Source organism: Stegostoma tigrinum, chromosome 23 (assembly GCF_030684315.1).
Source record: "Stegostoma tigrinum isolate sSteTig4 chromosome 23, sSteTig4.hap1, whole genome shotgun sequence".
Taxonomy (NCBI): Eukaryota; Metazoa; Chordata; class Chondrichthyes; order Orectolobiformes; family Stegostomatidae; genus Stegostoma; species Stegostoma tigrinum.
Window position 1 is genome coordinate 48008048 of NC_081376.1, and position 20309 is coordinate 48028356.

The 20309-nt window shown below is 42.5% G+C and overlaps 1 protein-coding gene across 3 annotated transcripts in view; it reads right to left on the bottom strand.

The window, feature by feature from the left end:
- The window catches only part of stub1 (STIP1 homology and U-Box containing protein 1), a 54367-nt gene that overhangs the window by 20888 nt on the left and 13170 nt on the right, over positions 1-20309 (bottom strand). For all 3 annotated transcript variants that reach the window (XM_048551849.2, XM_059654149.1, XM_048551848.2), the window contains one exon: positions 2260-2458. In XM_048551849.2, the coding sequence (XP_048407806.1) occupies positions 2260-2458 (199 nt within the window). The remainder of the gene's footprint in view (positions 1-2259; positions 2459-20309) is intronic.

Sequence of the window (20309 nt, forward strand, 5' to 3'; positions counted from 1 at the left end):
TTGCTCAGTTTTTCCTCTTTTATATTCACTACTTGTACTTTCATATGGCCATGAAACATTTCAATAAGAAACACCTTCATACACACGTGTATACTGGCATACTTAAAGAAAAGTATTTGGTACAGTCCTTCACCTGCTCCACAATGATGTGGCTCATTTGTCAAGACCAGATTGTGACACCAGGGTCTTGACATAAATAGGACTATGGCAGCCTGTTCAGAGCACCCAACTGATGGTGATAAAGGACTTAGAGACAAGAAATTTAACCCTTAAACCACTTGCACTACTTAGCCTGGTCCCTAAATTTAAACCTACAGTTTACACACAATGGAAGATAACATTCCATTACACTGAGAATAATGTTAAAGTTTCCAAAGTTGCCTCATTAGAAATGTTTACTTCTGTTTTGTTACATGTTTCTGTGCATTCCCATGCTTCAGTATTTGTCTAAATACTTGCCTAATTTATTTTTTTTAAAACCAACATGGCTTCCACACATCATTCCAAACCAGGCAAAGTTGCATGGTGGAAGACTGGTCTGTGAAACTGTTTTCCAACTAATCAGGGAATTATGCAACATTTGACTTGGTCACATTGCTGAGTGACATATTTTAGGACCTGCGAAGGGTGGTTTCGAAAACACCTGCAGTGGCTAGTTGATTAATTTTTATTATTTTCCTGCCCTCAACTATCAATCCGATAGATTATTCCTATCTCTTCAAGCACAGCTAGCAGGTCTTTATGTGAAATTACATGAAAGGGGTTTCAACTTTGTTCCCATTAAGCATTTAACCATAACATAAATCTGACCTATCTAGTAGAGTTGTGTGGTTCTTATAAAAATTGCCAGGACACCATATTAGGGTTGATCTTCTGAGAATGTGCACATTGGCCAGATAGAGCACAAAGGGCCCTATCCTGTACCTAACCCTGTCCAGTACTACATTTAATCTTTGAAATGCTGAAAAATTGGCATTCAATTCCCTTGAAGGGTCAACTAGCTGTGCTAAACAAGGACATAGACAGTATGCTGTGGAGTGAAATAATTCCCCACTAATAAGAAATTAAACAGTACGAATACAACTAAATCAGTGCTTCAACCCAGAGCAACATTATAGAAGATGATTTCAATGGGATTCACCATCTTCTAACATGATCGTGCGCTGAGTTGAAGCACTGGCTTAGTTGTTTAATGCTGTCTGGTTTCTTGTTTTTAATGAGAAATCATTTCATTCCACAACATCATATCCATAACCCTGCTCACGCAACTAATTGATTATACTTACTAGGGTGATACCCCATATGGAGACACAGTCTGATGAGGACAGGTTGAGTAGACTAGGCCTTTATTTGTTGGAGTTTAGAAGAATGAGAGGCAACCTTATTGACACAAACAAGATTCTTGGCCATTGTAGGACAGTGTAGGACTGGAGGGCATAATCTCAGAATAAGGGGTCACACATTTATCCCAGAGATGAGGAGGAATTTCTTCTCTCAGAGAGTAGTGCATTTGTGGAATTCTTTATCGCAGAGGGCTGTTGAGGCTGGTTCATGAACTATACTCAACGCTAAGAAAGACAGATTTTTGATCAGGAAGGGAATCAAGGGTTATGAGGCAAAGGTAGGAAATGGAATGAAGGACTATCAGATCAGCTACGATTGCACTCAATTGCAGAACAGAAGTGATGGACTGAATGCCTTATTATGGTCTTCTGGTTTACATCAACCGAAAACAGAACTGAGGTCCGAAGATCTCACTTCGATTAAGGTTATCGGGAAAGGATAGAGGCACAGAGTTTCCATGGTTAATAAACTATGTGGATACCACTCCTATGTACCACAATCGGTTGACCAAGGATAGTGAGAAGAGAAAAAAATGACAGGACCTGGGGCTGATCCCACGAGCATGCTGATCTGAGAGTGGCTAATAAATGGATAATAACTATACACTCTTACATTTGTGCAAAGCCAAATGTGAGGAAACAGTTACTGCTTTCAAAGGTCATTATTAATATCATTGCATCTAAACGTCTAGGAAGCTTCTTTAAAAACATAAATACCAATAAAATTATTGCAAGGCCAAGGATACTGATTTACATCAAATGATCAGCTCTCAACAGGGGTTTAATCTGCCTCCACAATCACTCAGATGCTGCACTTGCAAAGGCTAATAGATCTTGTCAGTACGTCCATAGAGATTAGATCTATTAAACTCAATTAACACCACTGCTTATGAAGGTGAAAAGTTTGACCCCTGACCTCTCTGCAGGTTGCCAATAGCTTCATCATAGTTCTCCATTTCCAGTTGGCATTGTCCCAGGAAGAAGTGGGCTTTAACAGACTGGCTGTCCAACTCCAGTGCATGTTTACAATCTGCCACTGCCTTATCAAACTGCTGCATCTTCACGTAACACAGGGCACGATTTGTGTAGTACACAGCCACAGATGGGTTACGGTTCTGAAAAACAAAGCCAAACAGGTAGATGTAAATATCATGAGAGTCAAGGGAAAAACTGGAAAGTTACAGCTCTAAGTAGCGAACTAAATGGTGCTGTATCAACACAGGCAAATCAGTTTCAGCCAGATTAACATTACATCAAAAGACAAACAAATCCTCTTGAAACCTTAAACAATAAGAACTAAACGTCTTTAGGGGCTTGCATCTTTGTTAACAGCAGAAAATAATTCTCTCAGTCTGTGTTTCAAGGCAATGGCGCCAACAGAAGTATAAACAATAAGGACACAGTCATACAACAGAAAATCTCTGCACTATTTTGAAAATCTTGTAAAGACAAGCAAAGAGTCCAAATGCTGCAAGATGTGCAGGAAAAGTCAAAGCACGAGGAATGAAGCTGATCACTTGTGTAACTGGTGTAGTTTTATTCTAGATACATTCAGACTCAAATGTAGGTAAAGCATGGAAGTTCTAGAACTTCTAAACAACTTGAGAATGAATTTGCAATCAGCTTTCTCCCTATGACAAGGTTCTGATGTTGATCAAAGGACCAAAATCTGCAACTACTGGAATTCAGACACGATAAATCTGGAAATACTCAGGTGATCAGGCAGTATGAGACTGACCCACAATATTAACTCTGTTTATCTATACAGAGATGCTGCCTGGCCTGTAAAGCACATCCAGCACTTTCTGTTCAAATTTTCGGATTTCCAGTATTTCACTTTCAGAGAATGCAACCTGGAATGCCTGACCAGAAGAAAGGGTGAAGCTCTAGTGTTTTCTACTGAATTGTCACCTAACCTGACAGGCTACCAAGGGAACGAAACAGAAATTGCTGGAAAAGTTCAGCAGGTCTGGCAGCATATGTGAAGGAAAAAAACAGAGTTAACGTTTCGGGTCCGGTGACCCTTCCTCAGAACTTACTTCGCAGATGCTGCCAGACCTGCTAAGCTTTTCTGCAATTCCCGTTCTGTTTCCTGATTTACAGCATCTGCAGTTCTTTCAAAATTTTTTGTAGGCTATAGAGGGAGATACATATATACTCAACTGTGCCTCACAGGAAGCCCTTCAACTTGCTTAAGAAAGCCAGGGCAGACTCAGACCAGCAGTGAGTTGAACATTCATTACTTGATAGTCAAAGTTTTAACTGAATACCACACCCATTTGTTCCAACTGGTGTAATCAATGGACCATTTTACTCATTTTTACCCCTTTGTCATTTTAGTGGATATGTAAACTTCTGAAACTGTACCTGGTTACAATAAGCCCAATATTCATAAAAATAAGACTCAAGAAAATACATTATACACTTAGCTTACTAACATTAACTAAATTGTAACTTTGAAGGCACAAAGGACCTTCTTTGTGACTGCAAAATGAAAGGTGACCCATGACTCTTTGCTGGCTTGTCTGCAATCGTGGACTCGATTGATTACTCTATCCTCTTTGAACTCCTCTCTATCGTTGTCCAGCTGCACTGTTGGCTATCCAGCTGCAGCCAGCGCATCAGGTGAAATAGATTCACTTCCCGCTCCTATGACATTATCTCTGGTGTTGCTCAAGGATACATCCTTGGCTCCTTCTATTTCTCAACTATGTGCCGCAGCTCCCGAAAACAGTCAGTTTCCACATGCTGTCCAACTGCTCATCTGATATCCAGAACGGTCACTCTTGTCTTCAGTTGCTAACTGTCCACTGTGCCCAACAAACTCAGTTAGGTCCCACACCCAAGAAAAGGCATACTGGCACTGGAGGCAATCTTTTTACCTGATGAAGGGCTGCCCTCTAAGAGCTTGTGATTTCAAATAAACCTGATAGACATTAACCTGGTGTCACATGACTTCTGACGTTTTCTAATGTGAGGTTGAGAAGGTTGAGCATGTCTTTGTTGGAGTTTCGAAGAATTGTACAGTAGCTCAGTGATTAGCACTGCTGCCTCACAACACTAGGGACCCAGGTTCAATTCCAGCCTCGGGTGACTGTCTGTGCAGTTTTCCCCATGTCCACGTGAGGTTCCCCTGGGTGCTCTGTTTTCCTCCCATAGTTCAAAGATGTGCAGGCAAGGTGGATTGGTCATACTAAATTGCCCGTAGTGTCCAGAGAAGTGTAGGTTAGGTGGATTAGCCATGGGAAATGTAGGATTACAGGGATGTTCCAGAAGAATTGGACAATAATAGGACATTAGCAGGGATACAGGAATAATTCAGTAGCTGTACCAAAGAGCCTCTATAAGCACAAGAGGCCAAATGGTATCCTTCAGAGCTACATCATTCTCGGTTTCTAGTGTGAAAACATTTCCTGGGGTGAGGCGATGGTGGTGGTTTTGTTTTGGGGAAGGGAGGTCAGCCAGCGTTTCCAATATTTATTTGCATGCATTCAACCCAAATTAGTAAGATACAGTTAAGAAATGCATTTCAGTTGGATTGTTATTGGATATTCATCGATAAACATCTGAGTTTCCCAAAGTTTTAATATAAAGAGAGTGTTCAGGTGCTTGAAGTAACCAATAAAATATCTTTCCACCTGGCCCTCAACACAGTGACAACATCCTGTTTAGAAGACTGATCTTAAATAACTGCTTAAATGTGCAGAACTTAAATAATACAAAAAAGAGACACGAAGTCAAACGTTCTTTTCATCTTGCATTCATCAGGACTGAGATGCGAGAAACCAAACTTAGAAAGGGAAAACTAATCTACGCGGCTTGCAAAAAGTGTGATTAGTTTGGCCAGGGTTATAATGGAGATGAGCAGGAAGTGTTGGTTGCCAGTCTTAAATATGGAGACTAAACAGGAAAACTCCAATTAGTCAGATCATTCCCATTGAGAATGCGGCAGGAAGGGACGGTCTTCATCTGCTTTTCCTCAATGAAAATATGTAGGCAAATTCCTTTAGCCTACAAACAACAGTCTTCCTTGTGAATATATGTATCTTCTAGCTTACACAAATACATCATATACTGACTCCAAATGAAAATCTTCAATCAATTTCTAGTTCAATTCTTAGCGCAGTTGGGATTATTTAAATCACATCCAATAGTCGAATCACATCGAATATTGGATATGGTATTCTGAGGATTTCAACTAGGGGTTGGTTCAGCAGAGTCATCTGCTAGAAATGGGTTTTTTAATCGTCTGCCAGACTACTTAACTAGAATCTCTCAGTGTACCACTCACCGACTGGTAGACAAAACATCTTTTTGGTTTGACCTTGGCATCCTGTTAGTGGAGAAAACCACTTGAGTTTACCACATAGTAACAGTATCAGAAACAACATCCTGGCCAATCAGCATCTACCTGCCTAGTCTAAGCCACATTTAACTCGTCCTGCTGCATCTCTCTGCCAACCACGGTCCAAAATCAGAATCCTTTTCTCACACTACATAAATTGGTATTCTATATCCAAACCTGACTTGCATTCCAGTTCTGATGAGAAAAATGAAATTATATTTATATTTGTCAATAATATAGCTATTTTAAATATATAAAAACATGCAAATTGAAAACATGCATTAAAAGTTTATGACAAGTTTCATTCTCTTTTAAACAGATATGGAAAGACATATGGAATTTAAAGCACTAAAATGGAAGTTAAGTAATCTAATATAGCAATTATGGAATATTCGAATACTTTAGTCCATTAGGTTATAGTATCAAATGATCCCTGTGATTATTAATCATTCAATACATTAAGCTCAATAAATAATCACTATCAGTGAAGCTATTCAAATCTTGACACATTTTAAGTGCACACAGTTAGAAACGGAACTAAGTTTCTATTAAATCTTTTCCAGTTCATTCACAAGGACAAACTGTAGCATAATTTAGAGCTTTGTTCACATTATCTTCAGCAATGATTATTGCAGAGATGAGTGGAAGAGTCTCCTTCCGCGTCATAAAAACTCTGAATTCTCGCAAGTGCAGCAAGGATGATCCCATTACTCAATATATGATTATAATTATAATGTTGGTAAATTTTATTTTGTTAGAGAAAATAATGGAGTGGAGTTAGGGTACTGGGATGGGATCTGATTTAGGTCTTTAAAATAGGCGGTGAACTTAATCCCATTATTTACCTAAACTGCAAACATGGGACTAAACAGCAGGAGTTAAAATTACACAAAAAACAAAAGTAACAGATATACAGAAGCTTAACATTAGAAACAATAATTCATTAATATATTCTTTAATAGAGTAAGTCATTTCACCTGACAAAGTGGACTAAGAGCTGGAATCCACAAACATACATCGATAAAAGTCAAACCATACGCTTTTAATGCTGGGATCATGAGACTGTCACCTCAACAAACTGTTGTTAGGCATTTGTGATCATGCCAATGACATGACAAACTGCTCAAAGAAGACAATGTCCAGATCTCGGAAACCAAATCTGGATTACTAGTTAATGAAAATTCTCTATTCGCATACCAGGTCTATTTTTGGGTCACCCTTTTATTAAGACTTGCAATGAAAGCAAATGAAGCAGTAAGGTGAATTGGATCAACTAGGGCCTCAATGTCATAATAATGCTCAGTGTTCACATAGAAAATTATTTGATGACAGCTTTCATTTGAACAACTCTTCCTGGCATCTGATGTGCAAATGCGTTAAGCTCTTAGACATACCAAAAAAAAGTTAAGAGAAGATTAGCGCAGACTCCTATCTGAAGTAGTAAAGATCTCAGGAAAAGACTACAGTTCAAACATGGCAGTGATCACTAGAGAATTGGTACCAATTTAAGTAGGTACTGCAATCTGACAATATGCAAATCCCAAATCAGCCACACTTCCAATTTTAAAATCAGCCCAGATTCCTTTTAAACCCTTCCCTATCACGTCAGCAGCAAGTACGGTGAGGTCAGAGACAACACAGAGGAAATGGTAATAGTTTTCATTGAGTCTCAACAAATTGTTACCAGTTTGTAACAATTTGGTGATAAGAAGTTCTGCTTTGAAGCCCAGTTTACAGAAAAGTTACAGAAAGAGCAGATTAATATATTGGTAACTGCTCAAAAGTAACAAACCAAAAATGCATCATTTTAAAGTGCTAAATGATGTATTAAAATCATTAAATGGGGCACACTAATTTTAAAGTGTGTCCATCAACCATGCCAAATACGACTATCTTCCAAGTTAAAATTGCCCACATAATCCCGTGACAGAAACAGGCCATTCAGCCAAATCTAGCCATGTCCCATACAAATTTGCTGCCACATTGTTTTTCTATTATTTCTTCCTTTAAGTGCTTATCTAGCTTCTCGGTAAATGCATTCATTGCCGAACCACACTGAGTAAGAGGGAGTTTTTGTCCGAACCTCTTATTGGACTCACAAATGATATGTATAACCACGAGCTTTCACAAGTAGAAACATCTAATCTATGTCTAGCTCACAAAAGCCCTGCATAATTTTAGAGGCCTTTATGAAATCACTCTTCAGCCCTCCCATTTCAGAGTTGTAAAGCCAGTGTTTGTTCAGTCTTTCCAGATGGTTGCATCTTCCCAAGACTTCTAATAGCTTTTGTAAACTTCTTTTGCACCTTACACAGCATCTTGATACCCTTAGAGTCACAAAGCACGGAGACAAACCTTTCAACTGAAACAGTCCATGCCGATCATAATCCCAAACTAAATTAGTCCCACCTGTGTTTCTGGGCCACATCTCTCCAAATCTTGCCTATTCGTCTACTTATCCAAATGTCTTGTAAACGTTGTAATTCTACCGACACTCACCATGTCCTCAGGAAGTTCATTCCACACATAAACCAGCCAACGTAAAAAATTCATCCGAGGTGTCTTTTTTAACATCTCTCTCCTCTCACCTTATAAAAAGTATCCCTTTAATCTTGAAATCTCCCACCCCAGGGAAAAGACAACTACCATTAACTATATCTATACCCCTCACTGTCTTATAAACTCGAGAAGGTCACTTCTCAACCTCCTGAGCTCCAATGAGAAAAGTCCCAGCCTCTCCAGCCTTTCTAACTCAAACCTTCCACGCCCAACAACATCCTAGTAAATCCCTTCTGCACCCTCTCCAGCTTAATAATATCTGTCCCATAACTGGGTGACCAGAACTAGACACAGTTTGAAGAAGAGGCCTAACTATTGTCTTGCACAACCGCAATATGACTTCCCAACTCCTGTACTCAATGGTCTGAGGAATGAAGGCAAGTGAGCCAAACATCTTTTTAACTATCCTGTCTATATGTGACATAAACTTCGAAGAATTATGTCCCTGAATCCCTAGTCTCCTTGTTCTACAAGGCCACCCGAGGCCCTACCATTAACTGAATGAGTCCTCTCCTTGTTTGTTCTACCAAATCGCAATACAACATAAGGACATAAGAACTAGGAGCAGGAGTCAGCCTGCCTGGCCATTTAATAAGATCATGGATGATCTTTTTGAGACACGGCCCCACTTACCCGCCCACTCACATTACCTTTAATTCCTTTACTGTTCAAAAATTTATCTAGCCGTGCCTTAAAAACAATCAGCGAGGTAGCTTCAGCCGCTTCACTGGGCAGGGAATTCCACAGTTTCACAACCCTTTGGGTGAAGAAGTTCCTCCTGACCTCAATCCTACATCTGCTTCCCTTTATTTTGAGGCAATGCCCTCTAATCTGAGTTTCACCGGCTAGCAGAAACAACCTCCCTGCCTCCACCTTATCTATTCTCTTCATAATCTCATGTTTCTATAAGATCTCCCCAATTCTTCTGAATTCCAATGAGTGTAATCCCAGTCTACTCAGTCTCTCCTCATAATCCAACCCTCTCAACTCTGGAATCAACCAAGTGAATATCCTCTGCACCCCCTCCAGTGCTCGTCTATCTCTTCTCAAGTAAGGAGACCAAAACTGCACACAGTACTCCAGGTGTGGCCTCACCAGGACCCTATACAGCTGCAGCACAGCCTCCCCGTTGTTAAACTCCATCTCTCAAGCAACAACAGACAAAATTCCATTTGTTTTTTAATTACCTGCTGCACCTGCAATCCTACTTTTAGTGATTCATGCACAAGGACACCCAAATCCCTCTGCATAGCAACGTGCTGCAATTTTTTACCATTTAAAACATAGTCCATTTTGCTGTTATTTCTACCAAAATGGATGACCTCACACTTCTCAACATTGTACTCCATCTGCCAGACCTTTTCCCACTCAGTTGGACTATCCATATCCCTCTGCAGACTTTCAGTGTCTTCTGCACACTTTGCTCTACCACTCACCTTAGTGTCATCTGCAAATTTTGACACACCACACTTAGTTCCCAACGCCAAATCATCTCTAAACAATTGAGGTCTTAATAATGATCCCTGAGGCACACCACTAGCCACTGACCGCCAACCAGAAAAACACCCATTTACCCCTACCCTTTGCTTTCTACTGGTCAACCAATCCTCTATCCATGCAAATGCATTACCTGTAGTACCGTGCAACTTTATCTTATGTAGCGGCCTTTGGTGTGGCACCTTGTTAATGCCTTCAGGAAATCCAGATACATCACATCCACAGGTTTCCCATTGATCCCCATGCAAGTAATGTCCTCAAAGAATTCCGCCAAATTAGTTAAACATGGCCTACCTTCATGAACAATGCTGGATATTCCCAATGGGACAATTTATATCCAGGTGACTTGCTATTTCTTCCTTCATGATAGATTCAAGCATTTTCCTCACTACTGAAGTTAAGCTAACTGGCCTATAGTTTTCTTGTCTACTGCTTTTTGTCTACTTCCTTTTTTAAACAGTGGCGTCACATTGGCTGTTTTCCAATCTGCCGGAACCACCCCTGAGTCCAGTCAATTTTGGTAAATAATTACTCGTACATTTGCTATTTTCTCCATCACCTCTTTTAGGACCCTGGGATGCATTTTTTCAGGGCCAGGAGACTTGTCTACTTTTAGACCCATTAGCTTGCCCAGTACTGCATCCTTAGTGATAATGATCGTTTCTAGGCCCTCACCTGCTATAACCTTCTTGCCATTAGTATTCGGCATGATCTGAAAATCTAAATACACTACAACTACCAGCTCTCCTTTACCAATTCTGCTTATCATATTCTCAAAGCTCTAGCAAATTTACAGTAATTAAGTCAAAGATGTACAGCACAGAAGCAGACCCTTCGATCTAACTCATCCATGCCAACCAGATATTCTAAATTAATCAGGTTATTAATTCATGAAGACCAACACGAAATAACTGTTTAATGTCTCCGCTATTTCCTCATTCCCAGTTATTAAATTGGCCTTCTAATCATCTAAAAGGACCAATGTTTACCTTCGCCACTCTTTTACGATTTACATACATACAAGAAACTTTTGCTGCCTGTTTTTATATTCTGAGCTAGTTTACTCTCATAATCTTACTTTTCTTTGTAACGTTTCTGTGGCTTTGTGTTGGCCTTTAAAGATTTCCCAGTCTACCAGTTTTCCACTACTCTTTGCTTTTTTGTATGTGTCAATCTGATACTTTCCTTTATTTCCTTAGACATCCATGGCTGGCTCTCTCTTTTCCTACAGTACTTTCTTATCACTGGAATATACGTCTGCTGAACACTGAAAAATTGTTTTGAAAGTCCTCCACTGTTCCTGAATTGACCCACCATAAAGTTTTTGCTCCCATTCTACCTTAGCTAACTCCTTCCTCATCCCTTCACAGTCTCATTTGTTTAAGCACAGGACATGGGTACTGGATTTAACCTTCTCACGCTCCATTTGTATTTTAAATTTGACCATACTGTGATCGTTCCTTCCAAGAGGATCTCTTGGCAATTGAACTCCACCTGCTATTTTTCAGCCCATTGAACCATTTCGACAAGATCCTTTTGTAATCTTAGAAACCTTCTTCACTGTCTACTATGCCACCAATTAGATAACCCCTAATTCTTACAAACACTGATGAATAAAGGCCTAACCTGTTCAGTCCTTTTGGAAAAGTCAATTCCTTCATCCTTGGAAACAGTCTCATGAATCTCTTTTAAACTGGCATTTTTCATTGCCAGTATACCCATTTTTAAATATGGGAACCAAACTTGTACACAGTACTGTCACCAAAACCCTGTACATCTGGAACAAGACTTCCCTGTTTCTAATCTGCTACTCCTTAGCAATAAAGACCAAAATTCTATTTGCCGCCTTAATTACAAGCTGAACCAACATGCTAATATGTCTTTCATGTACGAAACACAATACTGCTGTGCTGTACTTTTTAGTTTGGGGTTTCTCTCTCCATTTAAATAACATAGTCTGCCTTTTAATTCTTTCTACTAAAATATATGATCTTTGATTTTCCGAAATTAAACTCCTTCTGCCAGGCGGTTGGCCATTCATTCAACCTATTTATACTCCCTTGCAGAATCCTTATGTCCTCATCACAACATACCCTCTGACACCCTGTTGTACTATCTGCAAATGCGAATACATTACACTTTGTCCCCCACTTTCAAGCCATTAAGCCCGCTCCTTAAAGTAATCTACTAGTTACGTTTTTCCAACCTGACAAAGTCCCATCAATGATAATGGGAACTGCAGATGCTGGAGATTCCAAGATAATAAAATGTGAGGCTGGATGTGAGGGAAAGAGGGGGAGGCGGACCGAAGATGGAGAGTAAAGAAGACAGGTGGAGAGAGTGTAGGTGGGGAGGTAGGGAGGGGATAGGTCAGTCCAGGGAAGACGGACAGGTCAAGGAGGTGGGATGAGGTTAGTAGGTAGCTGGGGGTGCGGCTTGGGGTGGGAGGAAGGGATGGGTGAGAGGAAGAACCGGTTAGGGAGGCAGAGACAGGTTGGACTGGTTTTGGGATGCAGTGGGTGGGGGGGGAAGAGCTGGGCTGGTTGTGTGGTGCAGTGGCGGGAGGGGATGAACTGGGCTGGTTTAGGGATGCAGTAGGGGAAGGGGAGATTTTGAAACTGGTGAAGTCCACATTGATACCATATGGCTGCAGGGTTCCCAGGTGGAATATGAGTTGCTGTTCCTGCAACCTTTGGGTGGCATCATTGTGGCAGTGCAGGAGGCCCATGATGGACATGTCATCAAGAGAATGGGAGGGGGAGTGGAAATGGTTTGCGACTGGGAGGTGCAGTTGTTTGTTGCGAACTGAGCGGAGGTGTTCTGCAAAGCGGTCCCCAAGCCTCCGCTTGGTTTCCCCAATGTAGAGAAAGCCGCACTGGGTACAGTGGATGCAGTATACCACATTGGCAGATGTGCAGGTGAACCTCTGCTTAATGTGGAATGTCATCTTGGGGCCTGGGATGGGGGTGAGGGAGGAGGTGTGGGGACAAGTGTAGCATTTCCTGCGGTTGCAGGGGAAGGTGCCGGGTCTGGTGGGGTTGGAGGGCAGTGTGGAGCGAACAAGGGAGTCACGGAGAGAGTGGTCTCTCCGGAAAGCAGACAGGGGAGGGGATGGAAAAATGTCTTGGGTGGTGGGGTCGGATTGTAAATGGCGGAAGTGTCGGAGGATAATGCGTTGTATCCGAAGGCTGGTAGGGTGGTGTGTGAGAATGAGGGGGATCCTCTTGGGGCGGTTGTGGCGGGGGGCGGGGTGTGAGGGATGTGTCGCGGGAAATGCGAGAGACGCGGTCAAGGGCGTTCTCGATCACCGTGGGGGGAAAGTTGCGGTCCTTAAAGAACTTGGACATCTGGGATGTGCGGGAGTGGAATGTCTTATCGTGGGAGCAGATGCGGCGGAGGCGGAGGAATTGGGAATTGGGAATAGGGGATGGAATTTTTGCAGGAGGGTGGGTGGGAGGAGGTGTATTCTAGGTAGCTGTGGGAGTCGGTGGGCTTGAAATGGACATCAGTTACAAGCTGGTTGCCTGAGATGGAGACTGAGAGGTCCAGGAAGGTGAGGGATGTGCTGGAGATGGCCCAGGTGAACTGAAGGTTGGGGTGGAAGGTGTTGGTGAAGTGGATGAACTGTTCGAGCTCCTCTGGGGAGCAAGAGGCGGCGCCGATACAGTCATCAATGTACCGGAGAAAGAGGTGGGGTTTGGGGCCTGTGTAGGTGCGGAAGAGGGACTGTTCCACGTAACCTACAAAGAGGCAGGCATTGCTGGGGCCCATGGCCACCCCCTTAGTCTGTAGGAAGTGGGAAGAGTCAAAAGAGAAGTTGTTGAGTGTGAGGACGAGTCAAAAGAGAAGTTGTTGAGTGTGAGGACGATCAAAAGAGATCTCCAGCACATCCCTCACCTTCCTGGACCTCTCAGTCTCCATCTCAGGCAACCAGCTTGAAACTGATGTCCATTTCAAGCCCACCGACTCCCACAGCTACCTAGAATACACCTCCTCCCACCCACCCTCCTGCAAAAATTCCATCCCCTATTCCCAATTCCTCCGCCTCCGCCGCATCTGCTCCCACGATAAGACATTCCACTCCCGCACATCCCAGATGTCCAAGTTCTTTAAGGACCGCAACTTTCCCCCCACGGTGATAGAGAACGCCCTTGACCGCGTCTCCCGCATTTCCCGCGACACATCCCTCACACCCCGCCCCAAGAGGATCCCCCTCGTTCTCACACACCACCCTACCAACCTCCGGATACAACGCATTATCCTCCGACACTTCCGCCATTTACAATCCGACCCCACCACCCAAGACATTTTTCCATCCCCTCCCCTGTCTGCTTTCCGGAGAGACCACTCTCTCCGTGACTCCCTTGTTCGCTCCACACTGCCCTCCAACCCCACCACACCCGGCACCTTCCCCTCCAACCGCAGGAAATGCTACACTTGTCCCCACACCTCCTCCCTCACCCCCATCCCAGGCCCCAAGATGACATTCCACATTAAGCAGAGGTTCACCTGCACATCTGCCAATGTGGTATACTGCATCCACTGTACCCGGTGCGGCTTCCTCTACATTGGGGAAACCAAGCGGAGGCTTGGGGACCGCTTTGCAGAACACCTCCGCTCAGTTCGCAACAAACAACTGCACCTCCCAGTCGCAAACCATTTCCACTCCCTCTCCCATTCTCTTGATGACATGTCCATCATGGGCCTCCTGCACTGCCACAATGATGCCACCCGAAGGTTGCAGGAACAGCAACTCATATTCCGCCTGGGAACCCTGCAGCCATATGGTATCAATGTGGACTTCACCAGTTTCAAAATCTCCCCTTCCCCTACTGCATCCCTAAACCAGCCCAGTTCATCCCCTCCCCCCACTGCACCACACAACCAGCCCAGCTCTTCCCCCCCCACCCACTGCATCCCAAAACCAGTCCAACCTGTCTCTGCCTCCCTAACCGGCTCTTCCTCTCACCCATCCCTTCCTCCCACCCCAAGCCGCACCCCCAGCTACCTACTAACCTCATCCCACCTGCTTGACCTGTCCGTCTTCCCTGGACTGACCTATCCCCTCCCTACCTCCCCACCTACACTCTCTCCACCTATCTTCTTTACTCTCCATCTTCGGTCCGCCTCCCCCTCTCTCCCTATTTATTCCAGTTCCCTCCCCCCATCCCCCTCTCTGATGAAGGGTCTAGGCCCGAAACGTCAGCTTTTGTGCTCCTGAGATGCTGCTTGGCCTGCTGTGTTCATCCAGCCTCACATTTTATTATCAAAGTCCCATCAATCCCTTCTCTCATTTTGTGTGTTAAATAACCCTCAATCTTTGCTAACACATTACCCCCAATATGATGAACATCTATCTTGTGTGATAACCTCTCTTGTGACCCCTTACCTAATAGATTCTGAAAATCCACATACACTACAACTATCAGGTCCCTTTTACCAACTCTGCTTGTCATATTCTCAAAGCTCTAGCAAATTTAGAGTAATTGAGTCATAGAGATGTATAGCACAAAAGCAGACACTTCCATCCAACTCATCCACGCCAACCAGATATTCTAAATTAATCTAGTCCCATCTGCCAGTACTTGGTCCATATGCCTCTAAAATCTTTGTATTCAGATGTTTTTTAAGTGTTGTAATTGTGCCAGCCTCCACCACCCACTTCTGGAAGCTCATTCCACACACGCAATACCCCCTTCAGGTCCCTTTTAAATCCTTCCCTTCTCACCTTAAACCTAGCCCTCTAGTTTTGGACTCCCCTACACTGTGGAAAAGACCTTGACTATTCATCCTGTCTAAGCCCCTCATGGTTTCATAAATTTCTATAAGATCATCCCTCAACCTCCAACGCTCCAGGGAAAACAGCCCCAGTCTATTCAGCCTCTCCCTATAGCTCAAACCCAGCAGCATCCTTGTAAATCATTTCTGAACCCTTTCAAGTTTCACAACATCTTTCCTATAACAGCAAGACCAGAACTGAATGCAGTATTCCAAAAACGGCCCAACTAATGTCCTGTACAGTAGAAACATGGCCTCCCAACTCCTTTACTCAATGCACCGATCTACCAAATACCACCTTCACTACCCTGTTTATCTGTGACTTCACTTTCAAGGAATTATAAACCTGCACTCCAAGGTCTCTTTGTTCAGCAATACTCCCCAAGACCTTAACATTAAGCGTATAAGTCCTGCCCCAATTTCCTTTTCCCAAAATGTAGCATCTCATTTATCTAAATTAAACTCTACCTACCACTCCTTAGCCCATTGGTCCATCTGATGAAGATCCTATTGTACTGAGGTAACCTTCTTCGCTATCCACTACACCTCCAATATTAGTATCATCTGTGAACTTACTAAGCATACTTATTATTTTCATATCCAAATCATTTATACAACAAAAGGCAGGGGACACAGCAACAATCCTTGCGGCACATCACTGTTCATAGCTCACCAGTCTGAAAAACAACCCTCCACCACCCTGTCTCCTACCTTCAAGCCAATTTTTATCCAAATGACTAGTTGTCCCTGTATTCCATGTGATCTAAGCTTGCTAACCAGTCCAGCATGCAGGTTTCTCTTTCCTAAGACCATGCTGATTCTTTTCAACTGCGTTAAGCTTTTCTAAATGCCCTGCCCTTTCCTCATTAACAACAGACTGTAGCACTTTCCCAAAAACAAACAGCAGACTAACTGGCTCAGCTAGTCAGTACTTTGTCTCTCTCCATTCCTTTTTGAACAGAGGCATCATAATAATAGGCTTCCAAACTGCTGGAACCTTCCCAAACTACAGTGAGTTCTGGAATATTTTGACTACTGTCCCACTATCTCTCAGACAAGTCCTTTAAAATGTTTGTATCCATGACTTCGTCAAATACTTTGCCCCATATGACAGAGACTGTTACATGATCTTTCCCCTCACTAGCCCTCTGCATGTTACATCTGGAATATTTTTAGTGTTTTCCACCATATAGACCAATGCAAAATATTGGTATAAAAGTTCTCTTTCATTTCTCTGTACCCAGTTATATCCTCCAAGACGTTTACAGACACTTTAGCTGCTCATTTTCTTGTTATATACCCATATATAGGCCTTGCTGCTTTTTTGTATTTCTTACTTGCTTACTTTGATAATCATCTTTCTTCTGCTTTATTAGCATTTTATTCATCTGTTGCTGGTTCCTAAATAAAATGCCCCAATCCTCTGGTCTGCCACTATCATTTGCAACTTTCGATTCCTCAGTATTGAATACTCTCCTCAGCTGCCTTTGTTAACCTAAAGTGATGCCTTCTCCTCAAGTCCTTCTTTTTGACTGGAATAAAGTTGTGCTGAGTCTAATGAAACATCTGCTTAAATGGCTCTCATTGCCAATCAACTGACTTTCTTCAGTCCACCTTAGACAACTCTTTCTACACAACTCTCTAATTTCCCTTACTTATGTTGAGAACACTGGTTTAAGACCCAAGTTGGTAACCGTCTCTCTACAATGTTGTGACTGGTTTCCACTGCAGGATCTTTAACTATGAGTATTCTTACTGCTCCTATCTCAATGTATTTTCTTAGATCGAAAATAGTCTGTTCCCAGGTAGGTTCTGAAACATACTGCTAAGAAACAATCCTCACTACACTCTAGAAAGTCATTTTCCACGTCATCCTTGGTCATCTGATTTGTCCAGTCAATATGTAAATTAAAATCACCTACGGCAATTGTAGTACTCCTACACACCTCCATTATTTCCCGATATATGCTTTGCCCTACAGTAAAAACTCTTCAAGGGTCTATAGACAACTCCCTGCATAATTTCTAGACCTTGCCATTCCTTATTTCCACCCAAACTGTTGTACCCATATCGCCATTCACCACCACTGATAACTTTACTATCAAAACTACACCACCTGTCCTGTAACCATGCAAGAGCTATCAAATAATATTCATTTATTTCTATTTGTGGTGTAAACTTATTTGTTACAATCCTGAGTGAATCCAGAAAAAGAGCCCTAAGTTTTGACTTTTTACCATTATTACTCTCTCTGGTTCTAATTTCTGCTGCACTCTTCTCCCCCCTCCAGTCACACTGGTTATAATTTGCCTCGTCACAATCTTGCACTTCTGTTGGTACCTTGGAATGACTTGTTCAAAACTCTAAACTTCCGTTTTTTTTTCACATTTCTAGCATTCTCCATACTTTGGTTTTATCTGATGGTTCAAATGAAGCCTATTGCAATAGAAGAGCTCTTTTTCCAGTACTGCAGCTGCTGTCCCATGAAGTGAAACCCATTTCTCCCACACTAATCTCTCAGCCATGTACTTATTCACTATGACAATTTACAACTGGTGTCCACCAGCTCCAATGTACTACAGTTGAAACACATTGCAGTCCACCCAGCCAATTCCATTTAATTCAATTAAATAATTTGGATGTTAAATATTTTACAGAGCAACTTATGCGTTTTGCTCTTCAGCTTCAATCAAAACTAACCTGGCCAGCTGAAAGACATGGATGAAGTAAACAGCACACTTAACTGATTTCCTGTGATATCACAGAAACAAATTGAAGGGGCTCTCAGCCATTGGTTTTAATCACCCATCATCACTGCCCTTCTCACACAGAACGGCCTTTCTCTTAACGTAGTTACTGATCAGCACTTTTGCTGTACAAGAAGCTGCTGTCTCTGTGCTCTTTGCTGCTCTTTGTGAAGCTGTTCTTTCCATTCTCTCTCGCAGAAGCACAGGCTCCTCCTCTCCCTTGCTCAATCACCTTCACAGAGATGCTGACTTTCTGCATGCTCCTCCAAACTCAGTAAAAGTTTTCATTAGAAAGCCTTCTACTGTGAACAAATGCTATGTTATGTACGTGCGCAAAAACAAAATCAGGCCAATAAGTAAATCACACATGACAAATCAATCAGATTTTTTTTGCTCAGTTTTCAATTCTCATTCAAGATTCATTTAAGCTGTTATATTGCTTCAATAGATGACCACAACAGGAAAAATATCAGTTTAAAGCATTCCAAATGATAAACCCACTGAAGCAGAAACAGTTTGACAATACAATTAACAATGCCACCAAACGCACAGTAAATCTTTCTGACTATGTACTATCCGAAAATGAGGAGTTTGACCTTGTGCATGGTTTCATTCCACAACAAACAGGAAGAAGTAGCTGTTGACCTCAAACTCCTGTACTCCAAGTCATCCCACCATAAACCAGCGTCGAGTGAACCAGTGAATCCTTGAGGCATGCCCAGCTACACTAGTGCAGGATTGCAAACAACTCCTCTGATTTTCACTTGCAACATCTGGCAACTCTGCAATGTTGAACCAAGAACTGAAGAGTCATTCTAATATCCATACATCAATAAAATGCATTCCTTTCTTAATGATGGGTCCAAATTTGTATCCATTAGACTTGCCATTAAATATGACTGGACAGCTTTACTCAAAAGCTAGCTAAGAAAGGGTTTGCTGGGCTTCTCTAACAGCAAAAAGCTGCCAGGTGATATATACAACGGAATGCGTTCTCATGCTCATACGCTGCACAGACACACAAGTGTGATATCCCTTATGTCCCATCTTATTCCTGATCAGTTTGGTACAATACAAATTGCCAAATGGTTAGATGAATTGCTCTAACCAGTTTCGAACAAGTCTTCCACTTATAATGGTGTATGATTCTTCCACAATTTTGAAATCCACAAAAGACTTGCACATCAACAGTAACGCAGAAACCTTGTGGTCATTTGACGACACTAACCTATTCACCAATATACTATGCAACATAGCCACAGACATCTGTATTGAGGGTCGAGCTGTGGATGTGGTGTATATGGACTTCAGTAAGGCATTTGATAAGGTTCCCCATGGTAGGCTCATTCAGAAGGTCAGGAGGAATGGGATACAGGGGAACTTAGCTGCTTGGATACAGAATTGGCTGGCCAACAGAAGACAGCGAGTGGTAGTAGAAGGAAAATATTCTGCCTGGAAGTCAGTGGTGAGTGGAGTTCCACAGGGCTCTGTCCTTGGGCCTCTACTGTTTGTAATTTTTATTAATGACTTGGACGAGGGAATTGAAGGATGGGTCAGCAAGTTTGCAGACGACACAAAGGTCGGAGGTGTCGTTGACAGTGTAGAGGGCTGTTGTAGGCTGCAGCGGGACATTGACAGGATGCAGAGATGGGCTGAGAGGTGGCAGATGGAGTTCAACCTGGATAAATGCGAGGTGATGCATTTTGGAAGGTCGAATTTGAAAGCTGAGTACAGGATTAAGGATAGGATTCTTGGCAGCATGGAGGAACAGAGGGATCTTGGTGTGCAGATACATAGATCCCTTAAAATGGCCACCCAAGTGGACAGGGTTGTTAAGAAAGCATATGGTGTTTTGGCTTTCATTAACAGGGGGATTGAGTTTAAGAGTCGTGAGATCTTGTTGCAGCTCTATAAAACTTTGGTTAGACCGCACTTGGAATACTGCGTCCAGTTCTGGGTGCCCTATTATAGGAAAGATGTGGATGCTTTGGAGAGGGTTCAGAGGAGGTTTACCAGGATGCTGCCTGGACTGGAGGGCTT